This window comes from Adiantum capillus-veneris, chromosome 2 (genome assembly GCF_014529385.1).
Source record: "Adiantum capillus-veneris isolate H3 chromosome 2, ASM1452938v2, whole genome shotgun sequence".
Taxonomy (NCBI): Eukaryota; Viridiplantae; Streptophyta; class Polypodiopsida; order Polypodiales; family Pteridaceae; genus Adiantum; species Adiantum capillus-veneris.
This window is the reverse complement of record NC_140932.1, coordinates 126746083-126761147: the sequence shown is the minus strand read 5'-3', so window position 1 is coordinate 126761147 and position 15065 is coordinate 126746083. Positions and strand designations below refer to the sequence as shown.

The following is a 15065-nucleotide window of genomic DNA, read 5'->3' as shown; positions in this document are numbered from 1 at the left end:
AAGAGAGTTACATCATGGTGAATCTGAGAGAAGGTCTCCATAAAACGAAAGCAAGAAACTAATTAGACAAAAATACTACTAGAGCTACAAAAGGTGGGTATCAAGAGCATGAGAGATACATACAAAAAAAGTGGTTGTATACTTCACAGGAATCATATACAAAATGGTGGATATGCGATGGCTTGCATTTGACACTGCATGATTGTTGTCGATGTCCTCCACGTATGTCAAAAGGGAGCACGTGGCATATGGTCACCATGTTATGTGCATAGTAGAATTCATGGAAGCAAAGGTAGGGGGCATCCAGAGGTGGAGATAAACCTTGATGATGTTGCGACTCTACCATCCTCATCGGGGACGATGGGGTTGCTGAAGGGGGTTATATTGATGCACCGAGGGTTGGTGATAAGCATCTTGCAGTAGGTGGGTGGCAATGATCCCATTATGTGGTTTGGGGAGGAGGATGTAGTGCTACATGTGATGCCCATGTTTGACATATATTCGTTATCAATCATACTGGCGAGCTGGCCATAATGGGGAGGTTTGAGATAAGGATAGTGTTGGAGCTGGTGCAGAGGGAGAGGGTGTCGGTGGCACTACTGTTGCCGCCCACCGTGCTTGCATCGGCCAAGAGCCCGTTGCTTGCCTCGCTTGACTTCTCCTCGAGTTGGCCGCTTGGCATGATCTACACCATTATCCTAGACCCAAATCGATGCCACGTGCCTCTCATGAAAAGCTGACATTGCGTTTAACATTGGCCTTCTATTGCTACGTTTAAACAGTATAGTGTAGAGTTGAAACAACAAAATGAGATGTCCCCCACCTCAGTATTTGTAGCCTACTAATTGAGTCATTCTATTGTAATAATTGCGATGCCCGAAGTTATGAATTGAGAACTCATCACTACAGTAAACCCTACATCGTCTATAACGTAGAACATAAAGTTATTTGTGCTTCTTTTTAAGTTCAATCTATCTTCTGGATCTTTTGTGTTTATATTAACTCCTATTTTGTGTGTCACAAAAAGAATATATATTCACAAAGTGGACAATTTGGCTGCACAAACACGCCTCGACAACATTGCAAGGTCCATTATATGCATCCAATTTCCTATGCCTATATGTTTGTTTGGCGCAACACATAAACGCTACGGGGTAGGGCACGGCTTGCGTTTCTTATTATTTATGGAGAGACCATAATGCCAACTCTCCACCATACTTTTGTATGGCACTTTTGCATGATGTGTACTATATATTTAGCATTTTCAATATGTGGCGTTTCATTGCAAGACGAAACGTTTAACTATTCACATTGGTTTTATGTAGCTTGACACAAATATTGTTCTCCGGCTTGGACAAATGGACGATACCCGTACACAATTATCAGTTCGGTAGTGGAGTTTGATTTTTAGAGTATGTTGATGCTTTTTGTAATTTTTTGATTTTGTCAATGCTTCCTTAAATTTAGCTTAGCTACATGTTTTCCTCACTAGTGCATCGATCATCAAAAGTTCGTCGATGCCGTGAAATTAAACCATTTTACAAATAGCTATACAGGTAATCAATCCTTTTTTAAAAATTTGCCGATGCACTTTGTACCTGTTTACCTCAGTGCTAGATGCTTGATGTCAATATGCATATGTCCTCTTATGTTTTATAGCAACACCCACCAAGCAAGACTAGATACGTATTAGGAGGGCTCATTTTTTCAAAATCCCTTAGGCCAACCAACTAATTAGTTTGTAACTTTTATCTTATGCATCCCACGCTTAACAGAATTAACTAGAACGTAATAGGCCTACATGGTCGAGCAAAACTCTGCGTGCAAACGAAGCTGGAGATGGCAGCTTATTAAAAAAAACCGAGTGCGAGCTCGATCGACTTCACGCGCGAACAACCAACACACCAGACGCAAGAAGCTAGCGGAGACGTACTTCCTTCTCCTCTATGTCTCCTTCATGCGCATGACACGCGCACAGATGCATGGAGATCAAAACACACCTGTGTAGAGAATCGAACCCTAACAACAGCTCACAGCTCAAAAAACGAACCCTGAAAAGAGGAGACAAAGCAAAAAAGGACCGAACCAACCCCCCCCCCCCCCCCCCCCCCCCCCCCCCCCCCCCCCTACCATATCATCAATTGCTCACACACTCACACAAGGTTTTGTCCCCTGGAAGTTTATTTCTTGTGTATGGTCTGTTACACAGGTTTAAGTCATACATATGTCGACATTTGGTTCAACCACCACCACAGCACCTCACAATCCGAACAAATCAGTGGAGGTAAGGCCTTTTTTTATGAGCATTAAAGTACTCTCTGTTTTTTGGAAATAAAATTGAAGTATAAACATTTGTCTTTCTATTTTGGTTTGTTGGTAAATGAAACTGGCTTAGACTTGAGTGGAAGAGATTTAGTAGCTTGTGTGACATGACCAAAAATTGTTCAGGTCTATGTTGTAAAGCACTATGGGTTGATCAGTCGCTATGTTTACCCTTTTTTGACATTTGCAGCCCGGGCATGGTTGACTACATTATGGTGTAAAAAATAATCAGTCAGTGAAACCCATGCCTTGATTTGGGGGATACAGTCAAGTGCTGTAAAATGGACATATGAAATTGGGTTTTTGAAGAGCAAATTAATGCTTTACAACATAGACCTGAACAATTTTTGGTCATGTCACATAACCTAGGAAACCTTGGGTTGATCATTCGCTATGTTTACCCTTTTTTGACATTTGCAGCCTACATGTGCGCTTTTTGCTGTTACTTTTTGGGCATGGTTGACTACATTATGGCGTCAAAAATAATCAGTCAATGAAACCCATTTGCCTTTTGCATATTCATCTGATATCTAAGTTGATGTGAAAAATGTCTTGAGTTTTAATCATGTTGCAGGTGCTTCTTTGCGTAACAATAGAGTATAGCACCATGTCTATACAGTTCCTTTCAAGTAAGATGCTGCCTTTCGCACCCTGGAATGTTTTTGAGAACCGTCCTCCAGAGTGTTAGATTTACACCACTCTGCTGCTTCACACAGGTCTAGGGCACTTCCTTGTATGTCTAGTGTCTTGGGCTGGCCACCCATAGCATAGGTTATACCTTGTCTGGCCGCTCGAGTTTGGGGCCGATCGCCACTTGAGTTGGGCGCCCACCTTGGGCACTCATATACAGATGTGCAGGGATGGTGCAGACGTCCAATGTATAGACTCACTACTCTAGACGATGACGCTGGACCATATATGAATAAGATGATCGTGATGACCCAACAGCTACTACTCATATGTGCCACCATAAAGAGCCACCAACGGCTCATAAATGTCATCCATCCAAGTCTATCTCCAAACCGAGTGGTGGTGTTGACCTGGCCACGATGTCCACTAGACCACCGTCCGTATCCCTGCCACGTGTCACTGCCAGCCCAGAGAGTCCGTCGAGTATGAACCACACCAGACCAACTGGAGTGTCCTGTGAAAGTGACACTGTAGCCCTGCTACAGGTTGCCCGCCACAAAACCACTCACCGTCTCGGTGAGACAAAACAATGAGACTAGAGAGAACATTTGAAACACCAGGAAAAACGGGAAAAACGTAGTACACTTTGATTGAAGAAGGTGATGTTTGGAGAAGATTTGAGTTCCCAGGAAGAAGTACCAATGAAGCAATGTCGATATTTGCAAGATATATTGAAGAAGTAATGACCCCGACGCAATGAGGTAAGTTGAACAGGAAGTAGAAACAGAAGACTGAAGATTGCCAAGATTAACAAAGCCCACAAAGCACCCGAAGTGGAGGAATTTGCAGTTGGCTAGACAGGAAGGAGTAGGTAGGGGAGGGGGGAGGGGATAGGCCCGAGATTCTACTGATCCAGAAGAGCTCAACGTGTACATGATCAATGTAATGCGGATTTAGAATCAAGTTAACCTCTTTGATTTAGCATTTGCATGAGCTATCACTCTTCGAGCAGCAAAAAGCCTTGCCTACAATCTGGCCACCCAAAAGATGCTCCCAACAATAGCTAGACGTACAACAAGCATCCAATAGAAGGAAAGCCACCTAGGGATAATCGAATCTGCTTGCCCTGAGAAATAATACACAGAGATGTGCCATGTTAGTAGAGGCCCAAGGAAGCCTCTAACAAAAGTAAAGAAGGGAAGGAAAACCACATTGAGTTAGTTGAAAGTTTGTGTGACGGGAAGCAAGGGTCCATAAATTCTGCACGAAACTGGTGCACTCAGCTAGATCCAAGAGGAGCATGATGGAGAGTGCACCGTGCTTTGTATGGTAGCGGCAGGAGAGCATGTAGCTGGCACTGGCGACATGGTGGAGAATGAAGAGGGCATCCACTGGGATGAAGAGCACATAATGCAGGAGGTCGACGGGGAAGTAGGCTATGCTGAACTAGACAAAGACGTCTTGGAAGGGAGTGTTGGGCGCTTGCAGCAGCTACTGCTATGGCTTGGATTGGAAGGATTGTTGGTGGAAGTGGAGAGCGATATCCCAGGCAGTAAGGAGAGCCGTGCAGCAGAGACATGAAGTAGCTTGCGGCTTCATGGCGCGCCAGGTGGGTTGGGAGGGGGGGGGGCAGGGGCGAGGGGTGGGTAGGGGGCGAGGGGTGTTTAGGGGGGCCCGAGGGTGAGAGAGCAGGGGGGACGAGGGTAGGTAGGGGGCGAGAGCAGTATAAGGGGGGGGCGAGGGTGAGTGGGCAGGGGGCGAGGCGAGGGTGAGTGGCTAGGGCGAGTGAGTGTGAGGGGAAGGGGTCTCTTACGTTTTCCAAAGCTTAGCATTTGATACTATGGACCTTTCCAAATTTCCGAAAAGATAAATGATGTCTCCTTTAGACTGAAGCTGCCCGATACTTGGAGGATTCACAATGCTTTTCATGTGAGTCTCTTGAAGCCTTTTAAAGGCGATGTGTCCGATGATGGGGAGCCTGATGAGCAACCCGAAGTGGAGGAAAAGGAGGAGATACTCGTTCTAGAACAGATATTGGCACATAAAGATAGAAAGATAAAAGGTAAAGTGATAATGCAGTTCTTGGTTAAATTCAAGAACTATCCCGCTTGGATGCGAAGTGGATGGAGGAGGAAGACCTGGCAGATACTCCTCAGATTATGAACCTTTACCTTGAAGCATTTGGTTTAGCATAGTCTATTCCAAATCGAACCCTGAACTCAGCTTGCGCGGAATTTGGTGCAGCGGGTATGCACAAGAGGAGAGTCGCTCCACTCCTTTGTCAACAAATTGCCCCGCTTTTTGATACTAAAGTCACTGATGTCTCTTTGAGTTTCAGGGATACATCGAGCTCTTTGAGTTTCAGGGATACATCGAGCTGACAGTATTCTGCTGTAATGACTTTAAGAACTGGAATTCCCCGATCATATGATACTGATTTGTACTTGACTTGTTTAAGTGCAGGCAAATTCAACCAAAGGTAGATACTTTTCCCATTGAGTCTTCTGATCTGAGATGTAAGACTTCAATAAATCTAAAACCACTGAATTGGCAATCTCCGATTGCCCGTCAGTCTGCGGGTGGAAAGATGACGAGAACTGCAACCGCGTGCCAATGTTCTCCCAAATTGCCTTCCAAAACAAACTCGTAAATCTGGGGTCCGTGTCGGAGACTATCGTCTTGGGCATGCCATGTAATCTGAAAATGTGGGCCACAAACAATCTTGTTAAGTGATCTACCTTGACTGTTTTCTTCAGTGGAATGAAATGAGTCTGTTTGCTAAATCTGTCAAACAGTCCAGATACCATCGTGACCACTCTGTGTTCTCGGGAGATCAACAATGAAATCCATTGCAATACTTCCCCAGGGGCGGGTGGGTATGGGCAAAGGCTGTAACAATCCCGATGCTTTATGCGTGTCAAATTTGACCTTCTGGCATACCAAGCAACTGCGCACAAACTCGTCCACATCCTTTTTGAGTCTTGTCTAAAAGAAGTATCTTTCTACCCCTTTCAAGGTGGTAGCAATGCCGCGGTGACCCGTAAAAGGCGGACAGTGGCATTCGGTCATACCTTTTCCCTCAACGGCTGTGTAACGCACAACATGGTTTTCCTCATCAAGTAGCCATCCCGAATGGAATATCCCGCTATTGTCTCCCCATCCCGTATCCGCGTGAAAATGTTTGCAAAATCTATATCCGTGGCATACCGATTGACCATATCCTCGAAGCTTCTATGATGTATCGCGGAAATAGCCAGAACCAACGGCTTTCGAGACAAAGCATCTGCCACCAAATTCTTCTGTCCCTGCACATGGACAATCTGGAAGTGAAACTGTGACAAGATGTTCGCCCACCGCATCTGCTTTTCCGATAGCTGCTTCTGTGACAAGAAGTAGCGTAAACTCTGATGGTCTGTAAAGACAGTAAATTCCGCTCCGAGTAGGTAATGCCGCCACTAAGTAAGAGCATGGATAACCGCCAAAATCTCTTTCTCATGAATCTGTGTTGTCAATTCTGGTCTTGAGAACAATCGGCTCTCGTAAGCAATGACATGGCCTTCTTGCATCAAGACCGCACCCAGACTACGACCACAAGCATCACAATATACTTCAAATGATTTCTGCAAGTCCGGCAAAGTCAAAACTGGTCCTGTAGTCAATTTCTCTTTCAATGTCTGAAAGGCAATCACCTTTGTGGGTCCCCACGAGAAAGGGACTCCTTTTTGTGTCAAGAGATGCACAAGGGAAGCAACCTCTGCAAAATTTCTAATGAACCGCCTGTAGTACGAACACAATCCCAAGAAGCTTCTAACTTCATGGACATTCTTCAAATCGGGCCAATCACGGATGGTCTCTATCTTGGCCGGATCCATCTGCACTCCTGCCTGCTGACACAATGTGTCCCAAAAAGTGTACCTCTGGTAGGAAAAATTCACTTTTCTTCGCATTAATCACTAACTTGTGATCTCGTAATGCCTTGCACTTCCATTTAAAGGTGAATTTGGGCTTATCCTGGATTCATCTAGGTATATTATTTAGTCGTATAGCGGACATGCACACTTGACATTGTGAAGGTTTTGTCTGAGTTACGATCAGTTGATATAGTGTCAATTCTTTCCAACTGCCCACTATTGGGCACTCATGTTGTTAGTGGGGATGTTGTATTTAGTCAATACTATGCATGATGGAGCTGATGGTTATATTGTCTTGTGGATGACTACTCTGAGTTTATACCTTGCATTTCTCTTTAAAGGCGAATTTGGGCTTATCCTAGATTTATCTAGGTGTAGATATCTTTTTTTATCACATTCAGATAGAATGGCCTTTGCGGCTATTTGACAAAGTTGCAATCGCCTTTTGAAGCTTTGATTTTTTCTTGATTTGTGTAGGGGGTCAGTAATGTTTTCACTTCATGTTTTTGGTGCAAGACATTGTCAAATGCATATTTGATGGTCGAGAGACGCTTCCATGTTACATGATTAACTTTTTTTAGCCTAATGCCCAGACTTTGACAGCAAGGTCTCCAAGGCTTCAAAAGGATAGAAAGTCTGTGTGTTTTTCATCTCAAGCAGCAGGACCATTAGATTGTAATCGATTGGTTATCGTTCTCTTTTTTGGCAGGTTACACAGCCTCCTTCAGATGGAATAACAAGTGTTAGTTTCAGTCCAAAAGCAAACCACTTAGTGGCTACATCCTGGGACAATCAGGTTGGAGGCTAATGTCTAAAATTTTTGAATAAATTTTTTTATACTCAAATATTATGTCGCTTGTAGGTGCGTTGCTGGGAGATTAACCAATATGGAGCTAGTGTTCCGAAGGCAGCCATATCACACGATCAGCCGGTAGGTGAAATAAAGTTATTTGTGCTTTATGTTCCTTTTAGTGTCTTGTATATCCTGTAATGAAATTAAATATTGATTCCTTTTTTGGGAAAGGTTTTGTGCTCATCATGGAAGGAAGATGGCACAACAGTGTTTTCAGGAGGGTGTGATAAGCAGGCAAAAATGTGGCCACTTCTATCAGGAGGTCAGGCTGTTACTGTGGGGATGCATGAGGCACCTATAAAAGCCATTGAATGGGTTCCAGAGATGAACCTTCTCGTCACAGGAAGCTGGGACAAAACACTCAAGTAAGTTTCTAAAATGTGCTCCTGTCTGCAACTATGTCAACATTTACGAGTGGATGCCTTAAGAAATTATAAGCATTTAAGTTAAAATGACTTGCGCTTACTGCTTTTGTTTTGCATTGCTTTCATCCCATCTTCTATGTGCCACATTGTTTCTAGCACGTCAACAAGCTTTTCAATATATAGCATGTAACTGATAGAATATGTGTTTAGCACTACAGGGGAGAAATATCAATGTATTATCTTTACGTTTTGCACCTATGTATTATTTTTATGTGGGCTGCAGATATTGGGATTTAAGGCAGTCTAATCCAGTACACACACAAATGCTACCAGACAAATGCTACGCAATCAGTGTGCGGCATCCTCTTATGGTGGTTGCAACTGCTGAGCGTCATGTTGTCATTTTCAACCTTGCATCACCCCAGGTATTTTATGTTCTCAAATGCTTGTGGTAGGAAGTGTCGGATTTCATGGGAATGACAGCTTGTTTCCTGGTTCATGCTCATTCCATATTGCCTGATAGTGATGGGAAATGGCTATCCCCAACTTTCTTTTTTCTCTTTCTTGAGTTTCAAGTTTTTTGTCACTATGTCTTGGATCAAGCATTTGGCGGTTTGGATTGTTGAAGTACTCTATTAGAGCAATCATATATTTTTAAAGGTGCAAATTTTGATTAGTTGTTTAAGTCATTTTGTTCACAGTTCTCTTTCTGTGGATGGGCCAAAAGTACTTGTTGGGTACGGAGTGTCGTCACAAAGAAAAGTGTCATTTTGAAAACAATGAGGGAAAGGCTTACATCCCTCTGAAAGAGAATAAGCCAAGTGTTAGTGGAGTGCACCTGACTTATTTATTATCATGTATTTCCATGACAAGGAATTTCCATAGTTCTGCATAAGATAGGGAACATAACAAAAAAGCTGCACTATTTTCAGTAGGCCTAGAGCTAGTAGCCTCTTGGTTTCAGTCATAATATAGGTAATAACTGAGTGAATCTGTAGCCAATGAGTCATTTATATGTCTCACTATTGGGCTATCTGTACTTGATATCTTGTAGACCGAATATAAGCGAATTCAGTCACCGCTCAAGTATCAGACCCGATGCGTCGCCACATTCCCTGATAAGCAAGGCTATCTGGTAAGTATATCCAGCTGATTTGTGTGCATGCGTGATTTTTGTGATACTCTCTTTCTGATCATTGGCATGCATTGAATAGATTGGATCAATTGAGGGTAGAGTGGCCGTACAACATATAGAGGAGGCACAGCAGTCCAAGAACTTCACTTTCAAATGTCACAGGGACAACAATGACATTTATGCAGTGAATGCCATCAATTTCCATCCTGTAAGTGCCATTAACTTTTTCCTTACAGTGTCATAGCAAGGTAAGTATGTAGTTTATCTGTCTCTCGGGAAGATTTTCAACATATTTTAGTCTAGAAGTGGTTGTGCCTGCCATCAATCGGAAAAATTGCTCTCAGGAGCTCCTTGTTTCATCACAATATCCAGTGCATGAATTGGTTGCATCACGTAGGGCGCCTAATTTGTAATGCGAGTTATTCTGAAAGACCATAGTTTTTTCATCAGTGAATCTGTCTCGGATAGCAAAGAAGACTAGTGTGTGTTTTCAACGCAAATATTTATCCTGTAATTTTGTGTGCTCTTGTAGAAGGAAATATCAGACGTTTGAAAAATTTATATGGGATGGTCATTGCACAATCCCATCCTGCTGCTGCCTGTTAAGTTTATGATTTTGGGGAGGATGTTACAATCTACTGTGTCTGAATATTGAGCTTGCATCTAGGTGCATTCAACTTTTGCCACCGCTGGCTCAGATGGTGCATACAATTTTTGGGATAAAGAAAACAAACAGAGGTTAAAGGTATGTGACTTTTTTATAGATTGAGTGATTGAATGCTCTTAATTAAAGTATCATACTGGCCATGTGTTTATTTGCTTGCTTGCTTAACAGTTATCACTCACAGAGTCAAAGTTTACATTTACCATCAGATTTTTAACGACTTGCACACTTTCTACATTCACGCATTCCTTTATGCAGTATAAGGGACGTGATGCCCCTACATGTCATAGGCCATTTTGGATTTTAAGATGTTGTTCTGATATTTATGATTTGTCCTGCTGTTTTACCCCCCTATAAAAGCCCAGGGATTCTATTGTCTTCCAGTGTGTCGGCTGAGAGTCCAACTAGTGGTGCATATGTATGTTTATATTGTCACATTTCATGTCCTTTGTGTGAATGAATTGGACTTTTTCTTTTGTTCAAGTCAATGTTTTGTTGGTAATATGATTATTATTATCATATGCGATAAGCTTCAATTCAATTCTTCTTTTGTGTCTCTTGTTCGGTGTTTTGTGCAAATGTTCATGAATCATAAGTTTAGATCTTTCTGACATTTCTAGGGTGTATACATGTACTTAGTTGTAGCTGTGAGGGTTACCAATCGTTGCTATTTCTACAAGATTGAGTGTGTGTAAGAGGTTTATGCAGAGGGCTCATCTGTATGTCATGTGAATACAAAGGTTGGAACTAATCCTATGGTTCAAGCAGCTTAAAACCTGGGATGATTTTTCCAAGGACCACAATTTTCTTGCTTAAAGGTGCCACCCATCCATTATGTCCAAGTGATTCATGAAAATACAACCCAAGAAAGATTTTTATCATCCAAACATCTGCAAAACCCAAGATAATTGCTGAGGTGTTTTGCTATAAATCTCACAACAAGAAGGTTTATGGTGAGCACAAAGCTGTTACTTGAACCTGAGACAGGTAACCAAGAAAATCTGGGTGCGTTTTAGTCAAACGCATAGACAAATTGCAAATTGCATCACAGGGTAGTTGAAGACCCTGTGAAAATCACATCGCAATTTGATACCAAAGCACTATAACAATGGGATTGACTCGAGAAAAAGAGGCAAAAGGACTGACCTTGGGGTCTGGATGAAGGGCGTATCCCATGACTCATCAAACTTGTTAACAACGTGGCTCTATCTAGTGACATTGGCAATTGGGGTAGTATGTTGGACATGCATCATACTGCATTAAGCTACATATCGCCATCACTAAGACTTCAAAACGGAACTCTAAACATCCCACTGTTCTTGATCTAGACTATGGCAGGAGACCCCAGTAAGGCTCAATTTTTGCCTCCAGAGTTCACTCTTTTGAGCCTGTTTGTGGTCACATTCTTTACAATTATCATCTGTAGAGATGTGATTTCTGTAGTTTAGGTCTGTCAAGCTAGTACATAAACAACTAAGATCTTGGGCATGCAAAAGACTGAGATTGAGTTTTACAAATAAGCCATGTGATCCTGTTGAACCGGAGCAAATGTTCTAGCTTCTTCAGCTGGGTAAGAAATACTGTTAACAACTTGATTGACCAGGGTGCAGTATTAAGCGGGGTGGGCTAGGTATAAGTCAAACATTTAGTTTTTCCTGATGTAAAAGACATTATTCTGAAATGGTTTAGCACATTCACTTCGTCTAATCAAATGGAAATTAACGGTGACACTTCTCGTCGTCATTCATAGCCACAGGCTTTCTATGGAAGTTGTGACACTATTTTTTCAAAACCTTTTTCTTGATCAGCAGTACGATTTCTGTTTGAGCTTTCAATTGACCCTTTACTTTGTTCCATGCTAGTTCTGGAGAGAAGCACGTGATGGTATTGTTCTTGTTAAGGCCATTTTCATTTGAATTGTAACTCCCAACAGTTTTAGACTTTGACTGTTTATTAAGCTTTGCAAATCTGTGCAGGCCATGCAAAGATGCAATCAACCCATTCCATGCAGTACATTCAACTATGATGGGACTATATTTGCATATGCTGTAAGTACTCTTAAACACTCTGGGCACTTTGCACCTCACTTCCACTTGTACGTGCACCCTTGCGCATGCATGCGAAAATATGCAATCAACCCATTCCATGCAGTATATTTAACTGTGATGGGACACTTTTTGCATATGTACATTTTGCACCTCACTTCCACTCCTTAACTCACTTCAGATTCTAGTACACACTCTGACCCTCTCTTTTACACACTCTTGTCCTTGTCCCCGTAGCCATAGTATTTAAGGCTGGTTGGGGGGCTATATCAATTGAGAGAGTTCAGGCTTTGCTCATCTCTCTTTGTACATGGCAAGCCCGTGGCTGGATTGGAGTCAGACAAAGTGCTCAGAAGCATCTTCTTATTTTGCAGGTAAGTTATGACTGGAGCAAGGGTGCAGAGAATCACAATCCAGCCACTGCAAAAAATTATATATTGCTCCACCCTACTCAAGTGAGTGCCCAATTGTTTGAATACTGTTAAGTAGAGCGAGGAAGGGGGAAGAAATTTGCATCATTTGAGAAGAAAGTTACACCCTCGTGAGAATGGTATTAACCTTCCCATCCATGAGCTTCTTGTTGTGGTTGATGGTGCCGGTGAGCTTATCCTCCTCTTCGGTTATGTGAGGAGGGTGAATTGTCGAGAGCGGGTCAAACAAAGGGGGGAAGAGGGGATGGATTGTGTGTATGTGTTGGGGGGGAGGGGGGGGGTATATGCGGGGGTGTGTGTGTGTGTGTGTGTGGGTGTGCCAATGGGTGTGTGTTTATGTATGAGAGTTACAGATAGGTGTGCGTGTGTATGTGCTGGCGTCTCTGTGTACGAGGGGCGGGGCTGTATTGTTAATTACTTTAAAATAGGACATGTTCCCTTAATGACCAGGTGAATGGAAGTATGTAGACTTAATGGACACCCTTTGTTAAGATCTTATGGAAGAGTGCCAATGCTTAAGCAGCCTTGGGTGAGTTGCACTATTTTTGACTGGGTGGCATTTGTCCAATTACTGGTTGGTGTTTTGGGGGGTTGCGAAGGGAAAAATAAGCTGATGTGTAAAATGGCCTGGGATCGCTAGTTGTCGAGGTGCGTCTTTCAACTTGCACTCTTGGAGACACAAATCTGTTAGTCGAACGGGGGCATGTTGACGGTCTTTTTTGTTCAGTAGCTTTGCTGCTTCTTATCATTGGGCATTTTTCTTAGAGAGCCTTTTGCTCCTGCAAAATATTGCTGAACTTGTTCTATCTATAATAATTCTCTCGTTCTATGCATATTTCTGCAGGAAGCTGAGATTAAGGCCAAACCACGCACCACACCTTCAGGTGGAAAGAAGTGATTACAGTTCAATAATGTAAGAAAGATTTGTAAAAAGATAGAAAGTAGCCATCAACTGAGCCAATTTTGTACACGTGTGTAGTACGATGAGGTTTCTTCCCATCTCAATGGAAGCACCTCCTGTTGAGAATGTTGTTATGGTTGAACAACCAGGCAGTTTTCCAGGTGTGTCAAAGAGAATTTTGAGCTTTGTCTCTCCTTTTAAATTTTTTTTTCATTCAGCAAAGAACTTGGACGAATGCGCTTCATGTTCGGTGGTCTACTATGTAGCGGAGAGAGAGAGAGAGAGAGAGAGAGAGAGAGAGAGAGAGAGAGAGAGAGAGAGAGAGAGTTTTTAGTTTAGTTTGCTTCTGTGGAGGGTGTCCCATTACTAACACTTTTTTCATGCACATGTTAATCTCTTAGGCCCGCCCTCTTACCAATCCAAATATTGTAAGTCTTTCCCAAGACGGCAGTGGAGAGAGTTTTTGAAGGCTTTGACACACAAGGAGCAAGAAGTTTTGTCTTCCTTACTTTTGTTTTCAAATGAAGGAAACCCATTACTAAACTGTATATAGAGAAAAGCTAGCATTTCCCTTGTATATTCATAGGCGCTTACTATCCTAGCCGGTAATTGTATATTGTCCTTTCCGTGGTCTCATACTTTTCAGCTCTTCCCTTTCTCATGTTCACTGCGCTTATTATCTCTCAGCTTGGAATGAAGGTGGATGTACACATTATAAACAAGTGACTTGATAAGTTTCATGAAGTTTGGATTTGTTTTCAAGTTTCTAGGCTGATTGTTGCATCTGCTATTGGGCTTCAGTGAAAACTAGGTCGGTCTAAATGACACTTCAAACTTGAATCAGTGGCTGAATGCACTATGTGCTAACCTTAGGGGTAGCCAAATGATGAAAACCTTTCTTCAAGAGAAGAGGAAAACTTGTCACATGGCTTTTCCCTTTGTTAATAGAATTGTCTGCCTAGTTTTCTGTTTTTTCGTCAAACTTTTGCTTAGAACAAACTGCCCTGAGGTGGAGTAGAGTAGATGGTTTTTCTGATGGAGTAAATGGCTATATGAATCAGCTACAAGATTTGATTGAAATTTTTGCCCTTTGAACTAACGATACGCATGTAAAGGTGCTCATAGCTTATTCCTAAAGTGTCAAAACCAAAATCATGGTGTTTCTTTAAAGCAATGTGTCATTTAAACAATCAAATCACTAGGTCTCCACAACCTTGGAAGAATTAAAAATTCCATGAAATAGATAGTGTGGACAAATTGGAGGGTTTGAATGCTTTCAAATAATTTATGTTTATTGCAAGGTCCATAACAAAACCTTTTGCCTACTGAAGCCTCTTATAGTTAGCAAGATGGTTTATGTGGAAGAACAAACAGTAATGAAAATTTGGAAAATAATAACATCCCATGATGCTTTCCCAATTCGATCAATGTTTCTATAGAATGCATTCGTATGTCACTCTCTTTCTCCCATGACTTTGTGTAGCTTCTATGTGAGTCGTGAAGGATTTGCGACAAGCCTTCAGCTGCAAAACAAAAGAAACTCAAAAGTGTGTAAATGTGGTTTCCTTGGGCTATTCTGAGAAAGTTCAAATACATTTGATTTTGCCCAAATCTTCCATGAAACTCTCTTAATCCAACAAGACAATCCATTTCGGCTAATGTGGGGTCTCTCCCATAAATTTGAACTACCATGAAAGAAAACAAGATCTCTATGAGCAATTTCAGTTTTCAAGGTAGTATACTTTTTGTTTCTTGGTTTTTTTTGACTCACTTGTCTTGCTTGGTTGGCCTTGTTTCAGTAGCTAATC

At 42.1% G+C, this 15065-nt stretch overlaps 1 protein-coding gene and 1 pseudogene across 3 annotated transcripts; one reads left to right on the top strand and one right to left on the bottom strand.

The window, feature by feature from the left end:
• The first annotated feature begins 1786 nt into the window (after nucleotides 1-1786).
• Nucleotides 1787-14029, top strand: RAE1 (Transducin/WD40 repeat-like superfamily protein). Of its 3 annotated transcripts, none has more exons than XM_086489647.1 (14): nucleotides 1787-1929; nucleotides 2210-2226; nucleotides 2280-2284; nucleotides 7573-7659; nucleotides 7726-7794; nucleotides 7888-8081; nucleotides 8365-8506; nucleotides 9136-9216; nucleotides 9296-9424; nucleotides 9884-9961; nucleotides 11857-11928; nucleotides 12300-12380; nucleotides 13201-13418; nucleotides 13659-14029. In XM_086489647.1, exons 1-13 carry the CDS (start codon nucleotides 1802-1804, stop codon nucleotides 13252-13254), a joined length of 1137 nt encoding a protein of 378 aa, XP_086345773.1. In that variant the 5' UTR covers nucleotides 1787-1801; the 3' UTR covers nucleotides 13255-13418; nucleotides 13659-14029. The 3 variants fall into 3 exon arrangements, with proteins under 3 accessions (XP_086345773.1, XP_086345769.1, XP_086345765.1); XM_086489643.1 differs by having other exon boundaries at nucleotides 1789-1929; nucleotides 2210-2284; nucleotides 13201-13240; nucleotides 13336-13418; XM_086489639.1 differs by having other exon boundaries at nucleotides 1789-1929; nucleotides 2210-2284.
• Nucleotides 3912-4555, bottom strand: LOC147463572 (TLC domain-containing protein At5g14285 pseudogene; annotated as a pseudogene).
• Nucleotides 14030-15065: the final 1036 nt, after the last annotated feature.